Source organism: Poeciliopsis prolifica, unplaced genomic scaffold (genome assembly GCF_027474105.1).
Source record: "Poeciliopsis prolifica strain line A6 unplaced genomic scaffold, Auburn_PproV2 SCAFFOLD050, whole genome shotgun sequence".
NCBI lineage: Eukaryota > Metazoa > Chordata > Actinopteri > Cyprinodontiformes > Poeciliidae > Poeciliopsis > Poeciliopsis prolifica.
This window is the reverse complement of record NW_026562425.1, coordinates 1,055,887-1,070,351: the sequence shown is the minus strand read 5'-3', so window position 1 is coordinate 1,070,351 and position 14,465 is coordinate 1,055,887. Positions and strand designations below refer to the sequence as shown.

General features: G+C 34.7%; 1 protein-coding gene across 1 annotated transcript in view; it reads right to left on the bottom strand.

Annotated features, from left to right (window-relative positions):
* The window catches only part of ak5 (adenylate kinase 5), a 77,289-nt gene that overhangs the window by 7,205 nt on the left and 55,619 nt on the right, over nucleotides 1–14,465 (bottom strand). The window contains exons 10-11 of the mRNA XM_055058257.1: nucleotides 13,447–13,491; nucleotides 6,656–6,819 (exon numbers count right to left, since the gene is read on the bottom strand). Of these exons, the coding sequence (XP_054914232.1) occupies nucleotides 6,656–6,819; nucleotides 13,447–13,491 (209 nt within the window). The remainder of the gene's footprint in view (nucleotides 1–6,655; nucleotides 6,820–13,446; nucleotides 13,492–14,465) is intronic.

Sequence of the window (14,465 nt, the reverse complement as noted above, 5' to 3'; positions counted from 1 at the left end):
TTCAAAGATGTATATTTGTATAACTGGGCATCTGTTTGCAGGTATTTTCAGGTGCGAGTGTAAACGATGAGTGGGGCTCATTCTGAAATGATCTGAAAATAGGCAAAGCTGAAAAGACTAAAAGCTCATTGAGAATTATTTTGTGCTAAAAATCTAATAAGCATGTTTTGTTTCGCCCATAGACATATGCTAACTTGTTCAAGGAAGCACAATAAATTACCTTTAATGCACCGACCATTGTTGTGATTCCTGTTGCTCTGTTGTTACTATTTATGCAGGTAAAAATGGAAAGTACTGTAAACTTCCTGAATGATATTCATTAAGAAATGTAGCTTTATATATCTTGTAATCAGCAGAAAGTTTATGCAGTTTTAAGGTTTATCTCACTGAGGCATAAAAAAACCCTGTTAACTTCTGCAGAGAGAGATTTCTACATTCTGCTTTAAAAGCTTGAGAGGAGCACTTTGGTAATTCCACTGTGGGATTATTAATCCTCCTCTTAAATCCCAGTCTTCCTCTGTTCTCTCTCTGTGCCTATATATTAAAAAAAGCATAGTGCAGTACTCATGTGGGAAAACACGGGACGCAGGCCTAATGTGCGGTAAGAGGCTTAAATGTGAGCCGAGCTCGAAAGCGTTCTGGATTTTCCTGCTGGCCGATAAAAGTCGAAGCAAATCTGTGTGTGGGAGTTTTTATGCAGCCTGTAACTCAGTCCAAACTTTATGAAATGAAGACATAAAGAATTATTTTATGCACATGCAGTTATATTTTATTGCTTACTAATTATATTTTTTTATATTTATCATAAACTGGCCATTATATTTAGAAAATTGTTCATTTAGTACTTCTATGAAAAATGATCAATGTGGAGGGACTTCAGAAAATTTTGCCTCATCTTCAATCCCTTTTTTAATTTGTTTTCAGCTGCATCTCATTAAATAAGAATAACATTAGTAAAGTTAATCAGGTCCTGGAAGGAGGTCAGTCATGATGATCCTCTCCTGTTCGACCAGTTTGGATGAGCCAAACCACATGGCTTTTTCATTCACCATATCATTACGCAGTTTAACATTTTGAAAATAAATAATCTTAATGCAAACTCGCCAATTAAAACATCTTTTTCAATTAAAAAGTTTTGATGGCTGGAAATTGGTTTATTTAGCAAAACTGTAATGGAAATACTTTCTTTTTCTTTTTTTTTATCAACAACCGGAAGAAGAGAAGAAGTAGATGGAGGGTCATAATTTTTAATTACTTTTCTTGCAGGCTTGTTCACATTTTCATTGCGATCATTATTTAATGGAAACGCAGCAATTGCAAAACTTGTTCTTAGATGAATAGTGACAGCATTTTACACATGTGTAATAGAACGGACACTAGACAGAAGGATTAACGGCTCTGTAGAAGATGAGCAAAAGGCAAACCTCAATTTTATATCAATTTGCTGCATTTACAAGGAAACATTAGCTGCTCCATTTCAACACTGTTGATATTCTGCAACTTTGTGATTGCATTTCTTATTTTACTAAATAAGAAATGAAACAAAAATTGCATGTGAATAAGCTCGCTCACACATTAAGTAATTAAAAACCTGTGAGAGTTCTGGTGGAGCCGTTTGCAGTGTGAATAAAAACAAAACCACACCATCATCCTCCTACCACTTCCTGTTGTCTTCATTGTTTTCACCAGTACTAACATCTGATTGTTTGTCATGTGACTTAAAAAAAGTGTTTCCATTTCAGTTTTTCAATATATACCCATTTTGATAAAGCTTGAAAAACCGCCTCTTACTAGCACAGAAACTTTTTATCTGAAAACAGTTTTTTTTTCTCTGAAATTGGCAAGAATTTTTTTTCTGAATTTCAATTTGTGCAATTCTGTTTAATGGAAATGCAGCTAGTGCGAGGTGTATTATCACTAGTGAATCCTGAAGCAGGGAATGCTCCTCATATCAGATTGTCGTGCCTCATTGGCTTCAACTGTGCATGAAAAGATGGAAATACAAAATCAGAAACTCAGGACTTTGTTAGACGGAGCTGGAGGAGTGTGGAGACGTGGTGGTGGACAGAAAATGCCAGGGGAGGCAGTTTGGATTTGAAAGCTGTTGCTGTGATTGGACCAAAGCAGCTCTCACTGGGAGAGAAATTGTCATCCGTCGACCGCAAATACAAAACAAATCCATCAGACAGAGGCAGGGAACATCACAAGTGGAGGAATCAATAGTTTTCTACATTTGGAGGATGAAAGGACACTCTGGAGTCCTGGATGAAGAAAACAGCTTGTTTTTTCTTTTTTTTAATGAAGAAACAAACTAAATGTGAACTGTTGTGGTAGCTTAAATCCTGATTCACTTCTATTCATGTTAAAATCAAACTGGTTTATGAGCAGGTCTTAATTATTGTCCTCCTTTTCCAACCCACAATAAACAATAAACTGAGCCAATCAACATCCAATCACCCTCCTGGGGGGAAACATTTTAAACCTACTGGGATTTTTAAATGGCTCAAGATATTTCTGCTTTTATGAAATGTCTTCCTTTGTTCTAATCAGACCAATGCTTTCCATCATAACAGCAAATTGTCACAATGTTGTCCTTAATGTGGTTTAGGTCCTTTGGCGTTGATAGAAGGTTTTGTTTCTATTGGAGTAGCAGCATCAAATAAAGTGGCTCAAAAAGGAAGCCACTAAGAAGCTTAGCTCTCATCTGGTGATTTTGGAACCTTTGGATTTGATCCTGCAAAGAAGAATGCAGTGATTCAAGAAATGTGTCTTCAGTCAGAGGCTTCTTTAGATGTGCTGCGACCGTCCCAGGAATTCTCCAAGCAACAAGGCAAAATCTAATCGCCATTTGAGATTTATGATATCATTATTAGGGAATGGTACGATGGTGTATTAGGGCTGTTGTAGTAAAAAAAAAAAAAAAATTCCAAAACACAACCCTTCAAATTCTGAGATTAATCTTAGAAACTTCATTGACAAAAATGAAATGAAGATAAAAATCTGTGATAAAGAACTCAGAATTTTTCAGATTAATTTAAAAATTAATAGAGTTTAAGTTGAATTTTAAAACTCAGAATTTTCAAAAGTCCAAATTTCCTACTTTACAAACTCGGAAAATTTCCACTTTTTTTGTAGAAAAATCTGAGATTTCAGCTGTTTTGGTAGAAATTTACTTCTTTTTTCTATCTGCAGTGTCTCTAAAACGCTGGCTGGGACTTTAAGATGTTCATTTGATTAATATATTAATTATATAGATGGATCTAAATGCGTTAATTTATGATGCAATTACTCGCTTTTAAAAGCGAGCCGGAGCCTTCTGCGTTGCATTTCCGGTACGGCTCCCAGCTCTGACGCACAAGCTACATCCGGATGCAACCACGATGGAGGACAAAGCTGCTTCTCTTGACCCACTCAGGTAAATTTTTTGCTTTTAAAAACATTTTGGATGAGATGCTGAAAAAGATTACTGTTGTGTACAAATTGTGCTAAAAAGAGTTAGCTTATTAGTGAAGCTAGTCAAACCTAAATTAGCATCTTAATGCTAAGCAAGTAGCAGTTAACGGATGCTGCTAATGGCCACATTTCTGCAGCAGCTCATTGAAACACTTGAAAGGTTGAGGGGTATAACAACACTTAAAGAAAATATGCTGTTTGAATAACCTGAAAAACAGATTAAAAACATTAAATATTCTTTTTGTTGAGCTCATGTATGTTTATTCAATAATTTAGCAGCAAAACATATGTGCACAGTGTATCAGTTTGGATGTAAGATTTAGTGCACAATAACGCTGTGCACCGTAGTAGATTACTTGGAAGACGGGAAAAGTGAAGGAAAAATGGCTGCTTCTAAAACTGAAGCTGCAGAACCTCACAGATGGTTTCAGTTCCTGGGATTAATGTTATGTAACACTTGGCCACTTTGAATCTCAACAAGGCAGTTTGAAGTGCTTTACACCCGAGTAAAAACAAAAATCCAAAGCCTTAGACCAGGAGTTCCCAAAGTGTGGGGCGTGTGCCCTAGGAGAAGCGCGGGAAGCGCTATGGATGAATGGAAAAAGGAGGAAAAGAAGAAAATCTTTGGGAACTACTCTCCCAAACAGAGTTGGGTGATAATTACCCAAATAAATCTTTTTGAAAAAAGAAAAAAAACTTATGGGAGTATTTTACTATACTTTACTTTTACTTTACTAATTTTATTATAAAGTATCTTACTTGAGTAAAATTTCTGGATTCACCAGACACAGACACAAACCTGTGTGTGAAACGTTTGTTGAAATTTCCTAAGTTTTTTCTTTTTTTTTTTTTTATGGAAAGAAAGTGATTTGGAAACCGGTTTTTGTTATTTACGTAAATTATTGTCATTTTGGTCCATAAAATACCAAAATTTCCTCTTAACTTTATATTTTGGTCCAGCTAATGTAATTTTTAAATATTAAACGATTGATAATTTGATCAAATGGCGTTTCTGTTATTCGTTTCAAAAGCAACTCCAAACAGGTGGGTTTTTAGTCTATGTTTAAAGGAACTCAGTGTTTCAGCTGTTCTGCAGTTTTCTGGAAGTTTGTCCACTTTCATTGATTGCCTTATCGGATTCCAGGAACAGAAACAGTTGATTTTGGATTGGAGTTTATCTTATCATGTCACATGTGGTTTCACAGCATGTGTCTCCAGTAAACACACATACATCCGTGCTAGCTCCGTCTGCTACGCTACACAGCCCATCTATCTCTGGATAAGCCAGTTTAAGCCGTCTTGAGCGTGTAATGTTCCCCCATCAGTCCTCCCTCCCACGTTTCCGAAATTAATCTTTGGCAGGAAAACATGCAATCAGCCAGGAGAGAAATCTTTTAATCAATAATCTTATCTCATAGCTTTATGCCTTAATAATCTTTCGTGTTTTGGTTTGTTGATTCCGTTCTTCGTTCATCCGTCTGTTTTAGTGCAACATGTTTGAGCTTTGATTCTTCTGTTTAGTCGGTGAATCACTTGCTCTCATATCTGCTCCAGATGTGCCGTTTGCTGATCTAATCCTCAGATGACATTTCTATGAAATCACAACATTTTTTCAAGTTTTCTTTTCTCTAAAAATGTTCTGTTAGCTGAATTGGCTTTTGTTTTGCACAATTTGTAGAATCCGGCTCGATTAAAAGAAGTGCCTTTCGGTTTTAATGTTTTTTCTTTTTTTATGTAAAATTTTTATTTTTAAAAGGTTTAAATGGTTGCTGTATTACTAATGGTTGCAGTTGCAGATGTTTTAATCCAGACAAAACCCTAAAGATAAACGACAAAAATTAGCTTAATGTTAGCCTAATCTCACTCCTATCAATTAAAATGTTTAATTGCGTTAATTGCAGGATTTGTAGTTAATTACATTTTAATCAAAAGCCATATATAAGCAAAATAGGTGACATTTTCAGTCAAAAACAGATGTTTGTTGTTTTTGATCTGTTGTTCAGGTTATTTCTGGATCAGATTGGTGCAAAGTGCTTTTCTACTCATTCAGCTTTGAAGTGTTTCAGGAAACGATGATCATTCATGGAAGTTCTTTGAAAAAATATTTCTTCAGAAATGTGGTGAATGGTTCAAAATGTAAGTGCAATCGTTAAAATCGATAAATCGGGATTTTAATCGGCGTTTTTCGCCATATGTGGAGGAAAAATGTTAAGTATTGATGTGCTTGATGTGACGACATGATGTGTATTTTCTGTTTGTTCAGGTTGAATATTGAACTAAACTAAAATTAAATAGGCTTACTATTGATTATGTCATTGGTATTATTTAAAAAACTGACAATTAAAAATGCACTAAAAAAACAAAATGAGTGATCCAACTTAAAAAAAATTAATTTTAACATTAATAGTTTGAGAAAATTTAAATTGATTACATTTAAAAAAGAAATTTAAAGTCAGAGCTACATTCTTATTTGTTTATTTTCAGATAATGACTGTTTTGTTATTGATTTATACATAATAAACAATGTAAAATATATCCCTACTTCTGACTCAGATATGGTCTGAGTTTATTTTGCTAAATCTAAAGTTTGTTTCATCTTAATTTGTAAGTTTTAAAAAAAATTTCCTGGTGATTCTCTTTTTTTATCTGATTATTTTGTAGATCAATACTTCTGTTTACTAGTCCATAACAATTGTTTTGCATATTGGGTTCATTACAGATTGGAAAAACAAGGAGTCAATTTTCACCCAAAAACTCAGAAGTTTTGAGATTGAGAAATTTTCTCAAAACATTTTTCTGAAATTTCTGTTTGAAGACAAAAATGTGTCAGAAAGAAACGTACATTTCTGAGATCTAAAAAAAAAGCATATATATATTAGCAAATTTTTGCCTTCCAAGTTTTTTCTAGAAAATTCAAGAGATTTCAAAATTTTAGTTTTCTCGCAATTTTGACTTTTGGAGCTCAAAAATTTATTTTTTTCTGGAAAAGTTTTTATTGAAACTTAATTTTCTTATTTTTCAACAGTAGTGTTGATACGCCGACATGGCGTATCTTTCTTGGTTTAGAAAAAAAAAACTCTGGGGAGGTTAAATGCACACCACACTTTTCAGATTCTTTAAAAATATTTCATAGCTTCCTTCTATATTATTACTCATGTTAGTCTGTCACATTAAATCTCAATGCTCAAAGTTAAAGACTAACCTCTGCAAGTTTCTCTCCTCTCTCCAGAACGTCCTGTAGGTGGCGCCCTCTTTCGCTGTGACTCTGCATCTCGCTACACAACAGGTCGCCCAGGGTGACGCGGCGCAGGCCGAACCGCTCCTCCAGCCGTTCGCACTGCAGAGCCTTCCCCGAACCCGGCCCGCCTGAGACACAGACGGAGATCAGAACTTATCGTCAGCAGAACGACCCGCAGCGCAGACAGGATGAAGTGGAGGAAATTGAAAGGTGAGAGAAGAGCGTGGAGGAGGCAGGAAGAGGATGGTGAGTGAGTAAGTGAGTAAGTGAGTGAGTGAGTGAGTGAGTGAGGGAGGGAGGGAGGTTGGTGTGTGGGAACTCGCTTTTAATTTAGGAGTGAAAACACAGAGGGGAAAACGATACGGAAGCAACATAATGGAGAAAATCAAATAATTATCAGTATGTCTAACAAAACATATCTGCCTAAAATGGCAAAATGATCTACTTTACTCACCTAAAGTCGAATTAACTTGTATGTTTGCAATGAACACAAGTTGTTTAAACCCAGAGTTACATTTACTCAGTTAATTTTTTTGGCAAAAATGTACTTTAAGAAGTATTTTTTCTGCGTTCTAGTTGCTTTTACTTGAGTAATTATGAAGCATCAATACTCATAGCTGAGTAAAATGTCTGGATTCTTAACCTGGTGAATGAAAATCTAACATGTTTTAATCAAAAATTCACCAGACGCACACATGTGGTTTTTATTTACGTTTCGTAAGGATTTTTTAATAAAGGAAACTGATTTGGAAAAATTTCAGCTCTCTGATCTTATTTTGTAATTATTTATATAAATTATTTAAATTGTGATATTTGAAATACCAACATTTCCGCTTAACTTTGTATTTCAGTCTAATTATGTAATTTTTGAATATTTAATAACTGATATTTGTGATCAGTTACTCAGTAACTGATTGAGTAAAGTCCATTTTCCACACCGATACTCTCCAGCACTGACCTCCAAATCCAAAATGGCTGCCTTGCAAATTATAAGGTGTTGAAAGCTGCTGTAAAAAAAGTTATTCTCACTTGCTTTAATTCCCATTGATTCATGGTTTGCAACATTATTATGAATATTATATAGCCTGCATGTCTTGAATGATCAGAAGCCTTCAGTTTGCAGCTGGTCAGATGTGGCATATTTTACATTTTACTATCTTATCTGCTAGTTTTGAAAACATCTTTCCCGCCTAGCTGGATCTCTCCGTCCTCAGAGTGCCTGAATTTAGATGCAGCTCATATTTCACAAATTATAAAACCAGGGAGGAAAACAAAGACGGCGACATTTACATACAGATGCGCACAATAAAGCCGCTTCCATTTTTTAATTGCTTTGTAGTTTGGGTTTAAGGTCAGAGGAAATCCCTCCAGGCTGATTTTAACGCTTGCAGGTGAAATGCAGAAACTGGGTGATTTATCAGAAGCAGCCTGGAACCAAGTAATAAAAGCCGGTTCTTTTATATTCATCGATATCCTCCTGACTGTAACTGCTCTCTGTTTGCATGCAGAATCGAAACGTCCTCGTCTCCGTTTCCTCAGAGCGACGTGAGCTCGACTCAGAGGCCCAATGGAAACAAGAGATTACAGATTCATCCAGCAGGATGCATTTAGATTGGATAAAAGCAATTAAGTTATATTCTTTATACAATGTTGAGCACCCAGAGGCAATGGACTGGTTACAGCTTAAAAAGAAATTATTTTCCAACTTGAATCTCTTTTTAAAAAGGAAACAGAAGTACATATTTTTAAGCTTTAATTTCAATCACGATTGTGAGTTAATTGTGGAAAAAAAACTTCAGAAAAAAAGGGAAGTAAGTTCAAAATAAAATGTACGTAAGTTTTTTTCCGATTTGTTGAATCTACTTTCTCTCAGATTTGATGAACTGAAACATCCCAGGATGTGTGTGAACATGGCACACAAAGCGACAGGAAATAAATGAGAGGAGAAGGAGAGTCATGTTACACGAGGCGAGGCAAGGAAGGAGGAAAAAGTAAGAAAAATCACAGATCTAATTCAGTTTCCTGATTCTGCTCTGTTGCGTAATAATTTACTTCATGTTTTAGTGGCTAATATTTAAGCCTAAATGATAAATGGGTAACAGCAGAGAAGGCTTGTTGGGATTATTGCCTCCACTAATTAAGATGCCTCAGTTGTTCACACCAGGGCTGATCATTGGCAGTAAATACTCTCTTGCACGCTCTGGCTTGGATCATCTCCATTTCAGAATCTATTACAACTAAAAACAAACAGGGGCTAAATTATAGTTAATTTAAAATAAAGTTTGTGATGCTTTTGTTTCTACATATCAGTGTTTTTGTTACTGACATCTAAAGACCTTATGTTTTCTGAATCTTAATTCATTTTCAGGAAAATCTTAATTTTGCCTAAAAATGGTGAATTTGCTCTTTTCTTCTGATTTTTATGTTTCATACAAAAATTTAAAAAACAAAATATTGAATGTTAAAATGTTTACATTTTTGACAAAAACACTAATATATATAAAGTGTAGTTTTTTTTCAGAAATGTTGTGTCTTGATGTTCAAGAAGATTGAAATAAAATAAACTCAGTTTTCTGTATTTAGTCAGGGAACGCTGGACTTTGACTATACCTTTGGACCAACTCCATTATTTTCTGTTGTGGCTCTTCAGTGTGGATGTACGACTGAGTGAAGATGTAAAATTAGTTTTTTGCTTTAAACGGTTTGCGAACAGAAGCACAAATAGTTTAAACCAACAATAAAAATACTTTTTGTTCTCTCCCAGCTGACACGTTGCACAATACTGCAGTATATTTTAAATTAAATGCTTACGGGATACCATGTGATACATTTTTTCTTTTCTTGTTGTAGTTTTCCAACAACTTGCAGGATTTAATTTCATTATATGTCCTGCGTTGGTTCGGAGAAAACCAAAAACATTCACCATTAACTTTTAGATTTTTAATTTACCCCAAATCTATTGATCTTATTTAACTTGTGAGCAATTTTTGTTTAAAAGAAATTGAATCAGTTGCTGCAAGGTCAGTTTTACAATATTCAGAACCTAAATCGGTCCATCTTCTATTTTAAATTTACTTTTACCAAACTTTCCACTCAACATACTTGTTCAAAGTGTAAAATGTCACTCCAGTGCTGGTTTGTTTATGCCACAGTTTGTGATTTTAATCGTTTTTGATAAACCTGCAATAGGATTAAACAATTTTAACTTCTTACATTTATAATCTGTGGTTGATTCATCAATGAATCCTGACGAGATCCAAGTATTTCTGTGGGAAACAGGACTGATGACACAGAGGATTCTGCTTGCAAACTGCATCTTTTCACATGACAAAATATTTCCCAGCAGTGGGGATTTCACTCCTTCAAAGTAAAGCAATTAAGGGAATAAAATGGTAATTTCTTTGCAGACAGAGGAGACTATAATGAGAGGAATGAAAGCAAGAGAAGCAGACAGGATAAGAGACGGAAACAAAGAGAAATTTACATAAAATCCTTATTTCACATTAGTATTTTCTGAAAACCCATAATCTCTCCTTTTACTATATAAAAAACTTTTCCATCAGCTTTAGTGGAAATACGTGAGCAAAATTTAAATGGAAGAAAACTTTATGCACAACTTTTAATGAAAATAGCTCTTTTTTTGTTGTTGTTTTCTTGGCGCTACTGGTTTTTTATTGTTGGAGAGGAAAGTCTAAAAAAATAAAACCGGAACGGCGAAGTTTCTGAAAACACTCGACTGCTGCTGCACAATTCAAATAACGCTGTGGTTTATTTATTAAATCACATCTCAGGGTAACGAAGCGCTTTCATGTGGATCTAAAGAGTCATTCTGATTGGTCTATCGGTTTCATCTCTGTTCAAAGGCTTATTAATTAGTTAAATGATTATTAATAATCTTGGCTGATTTATGGGCATTACGCCATGACAGGAACATGTTCTTTATCTGAGTTGGTTTTAGATTGGTTAATTAACTAATTGGATAAAGTAGAATGTATTGAATAGAGGCGACTGTTATTATTTTTTAGCAGCATGAAATGATTAATTGTGATTAATCAATTACTGAACTAATCAACAACTAATTTAGTGATCAAGTAACCATTAAGTGGAGTATAGAGACTCAAAAAAATATTCTCAGACGAGTAAATACGTCCAAAATATGTACAACAAAATATAAATTTTGCTATCAAGATATAAAAAATGTGTCTTTAAATCTGTTCTTCTATTTTTCCACAAGTTTTTTAATTAACTGCTTTCTTCTCTTCAAGTGTCCAGCCTTGAATGGATGTTGGTAAAAAAAAAAAACATTAGTATTTGTCATTTAATCAGCATCCATGTGAGGAAATCGGTGTCATACTGGAGTGTTTCAACCCCTTTTCACAAAAACTAACAAGCTAAATTCTCTCTGATCTTAATTAACAGCAGATTGTCTGGATATTTCAGAAGCTGATGCAAAGCCAGACAGAAAAAGCTTTTCCTTTGCAGCAGCAGATAATTGGAGGAAAATGTCATCCTGGGCATCGAGGAAGAGTCGCCTAGCGGACTGGGATGTGTCTCTGAGCAGTTTTTAAAACCATTAATGAGTGGATGCCCACTTGTGCTAACATTTTTCTCATTTTATGACTATTTGTGGTCATGCAGAAAGTATGATGAGAAATACAGCACATGCGTTTCTCTTGCTCTGGCCGTCTTCTTGACTTAAAGCTTTTACATTCCTGGTTACCAAATCACTCGGTAATAAAAGCCAACTGGACTTTACTGGTCCATTTTTGAAAAGAATCTACTGAGAAAGGAGCTCATTTAGAAAATAAACTCCTTTTAATTTTCTTAAATTGCCTAGAAACGACTGTGTTGCAGAACTCTGCCCCTCTAATCTGGTTATATGTCTGAATTTTAGTGTGATGTTCTTTCGCCTAGTGGTGTTTGTCGAACATCTTGATTAAACCAGCTTGGAATAAATTATTTAGACTCTTAAATTTATCTGTGTGATACTGGAAACTCCCTCCACCTCTTAAGTTTAAGGGGAAGTCTGGCTGTAGAGAAAGTTGATTTCAGTAAACTGGTATTTGTCATCATTTTCTTCATCTCGTGATGACAGGTGAGGGTCTTTAGAAACACAAATTGGTAAATTGAGAGCTTTGATTTTTGGTTTATCTTGTTCTTCCACACCAAATGTTAGAACAGAACCCATATTTCTCCAGATTATGGTCCCAGATTGGTGCATGAGGGGCCATTAGGGGATACACTGATCATCCATCCTGTTATCACTTCACTGCAAAAACACAAAATCTTACCAAGTATTTTTGATCTACTTTCTAGTGCAAATATCTCAGTTTATTATTTCAAGTTTGCTAACTTGCAAGTAACTTTTTGGCAAGCTGTAGTAGATTGTTTTAAGTCGCTAATTCTTTAATATTGATGGAAAAGTTCCTGTTCCTATGGCAGATTATTTAAATTCTAAGAAATTTTTCCAATTAGTTATTTTATCTACCAATAGAACAAATACTTTTTCATAAATGTTAAGAAATTATCGACTTAAAAGGTTTGGAAATATCAATTTGACGGCTGCACAGATTTATGTAATTCATGTCTCTCTAAAATAAATGTGGGCTTGACAGTGATGTAGAGCATCTTAATCTGAAAGGACCAAAAGATAAAAATGTTTCTAATCTTACCAAGAAAGACAATAAATGTCTCGCCAAGGTAAAGTTGTTTCTGTCATGAAGAAAGTCATTTATGTAACAGACATAATGCACTTTTACTTAAATGAATTTTATATTTGAGCTATAATGGAGTTTCTATTGTTTCTCTTGTGTTAAATCCCTGATTTTAAGGTGTGGACTTATGCAAACATAAAGTGCAGTAAAAAATACAAAAATATACAAATTTAGACACTAAAATAAAAAGGTAGAACCCACTAATGGACTGCAGGATGTCTAGTTGTCCTGAATCGTCTGTGATTCTGTGTGAGAGTCTGAATGATGTTGGTTGTGTTTGCGGGGAGGAATATGTTCAGTGGTTATTTGCAGCTTAGAGCAGAATCAGCTGTTGGTAAATGTGATGAAGCTCCATCCAGAGGACAGCCAGTCAGGCAGGAGATGGGTGGGATATGAAAGGTCGCCTGGGAGGACGCTGTGCTTTCCTGAGGCTACAGGAAATGGATCTGACATCCAGGGAGGGGAGAGGGCGACTTATGGTGCATTTATTTATATTTTGGACAATATTTCTCTCAAGCCTTTGCATCCCTCATGAGGGCAGTATGTTAGCAAACTCTCCTCAGAGGAATGATGCCGTTTCTTGACTTGATTGCTTTTTACCAAGGTGTTGGTAAGAGATTGAACAAGATGTGAGTAATCAGGAAGGCGGGAACTGTTTCCATTTGTCCTTCATTTATGAGGAGAGGGTTGTGTCTTTGTCAGATATTCCTGAAAGCCACATTCTTTTGTCTTACAAATGAATACATAAAATGTATTTTTAAATAAGTTTTCTTTAGACATTTTACTTATTTCAAAAGGTTGTTTTTCAAGTTGCATGTAATTATTTAATTGCATATTTCACAATTTCATGATATAATTATTTACTGATTTATTTAATGTTTTTAATAATTTTATGATATATTTAATGAATTAATGCGAGATTAACACACGTGCATTTTATGGTATATTTATGTAATTTTGTCACTCCTGACCCTCCATATGTTACATCCTTCATATAATCATATAAGGCGTTGGTTTACGAGTGTTTTAAAGTTTACATACCAATCATGAAGATGACCTTTGGTTTCTTCTTTTCTGTGCTGTGACCTGTCGAAGGGACCAAAAAAATGTGTTAAAACATTTAATCCAGATCAAGATAAAAATCTTTGTTGCCTTTTTGGTCACATTTTTTCTGTTTTCTGTGACCTGAAAACCAGACTTTTACTTTGAAAAGTGACTTTGTAAGTCTGTCCATTCTGAAAATTGAACCTGGACTGTGAACAGTTCACAGTCCAGAATGCAGGGATGTGCTGTGGTGGTGCAGGGGTTAAGCACCACCCACATATGGAGACCTTAGTCCTCGACGTGACCGTCGCAGGTTCGATTCCCAGCCTGGCGACCTTTGCGGCACGTCTTCCCCTTTTCTCATTACCCATTTTCCTGTCAATTAACTATCAAATAAAGGCCAATAGAGACAATAAAACCTTTAAAAAGAAGTAAGAACGAGTCACAACTCTGACTTGTCATCATGAAGGTCATTTTCACTCATTTCACAAGATGCACAGAAATTTTCTTCTTTTCAGTCTTTTTTTTTAATGCAACAATAAAAATGTCAAACTGAGTATTCAGACTCCTTTAGATAAAAAGCCCATTCAATACTTTTTATTTTTTATGCTGAAAATCTTTTAAATCCTTATAAAACTAAGATTCATTGGAAAACAGAAACAGTTTTTTTTAACAGTTCTTGTTGAAACTTGATGATTAGATGTGCAGTTGCTTAATATTCATAAAGTAAAGGCAGTTTAATCTCAAACTTTCACCAAATGTTTAACAATATGTGAGAATAAATCGATAATTTTGGTCACAGAGATTTTATATTACATTTTACTTATTATTTCTTTGTTTATTTGTTTTCCAGTGTCAAATGTTCTTTATAAATTAGTGTCTTTATATTTGAGAGCCTTAATGTTTTTACTGAAAACGGTCTCAAATTGATATTGCTGTTTATGGCAATAATTTCTGGAACAATTTATCATGCAGGAAAATTTATCGTGACAGCCCTAAAGGTATTTTAATTTAAA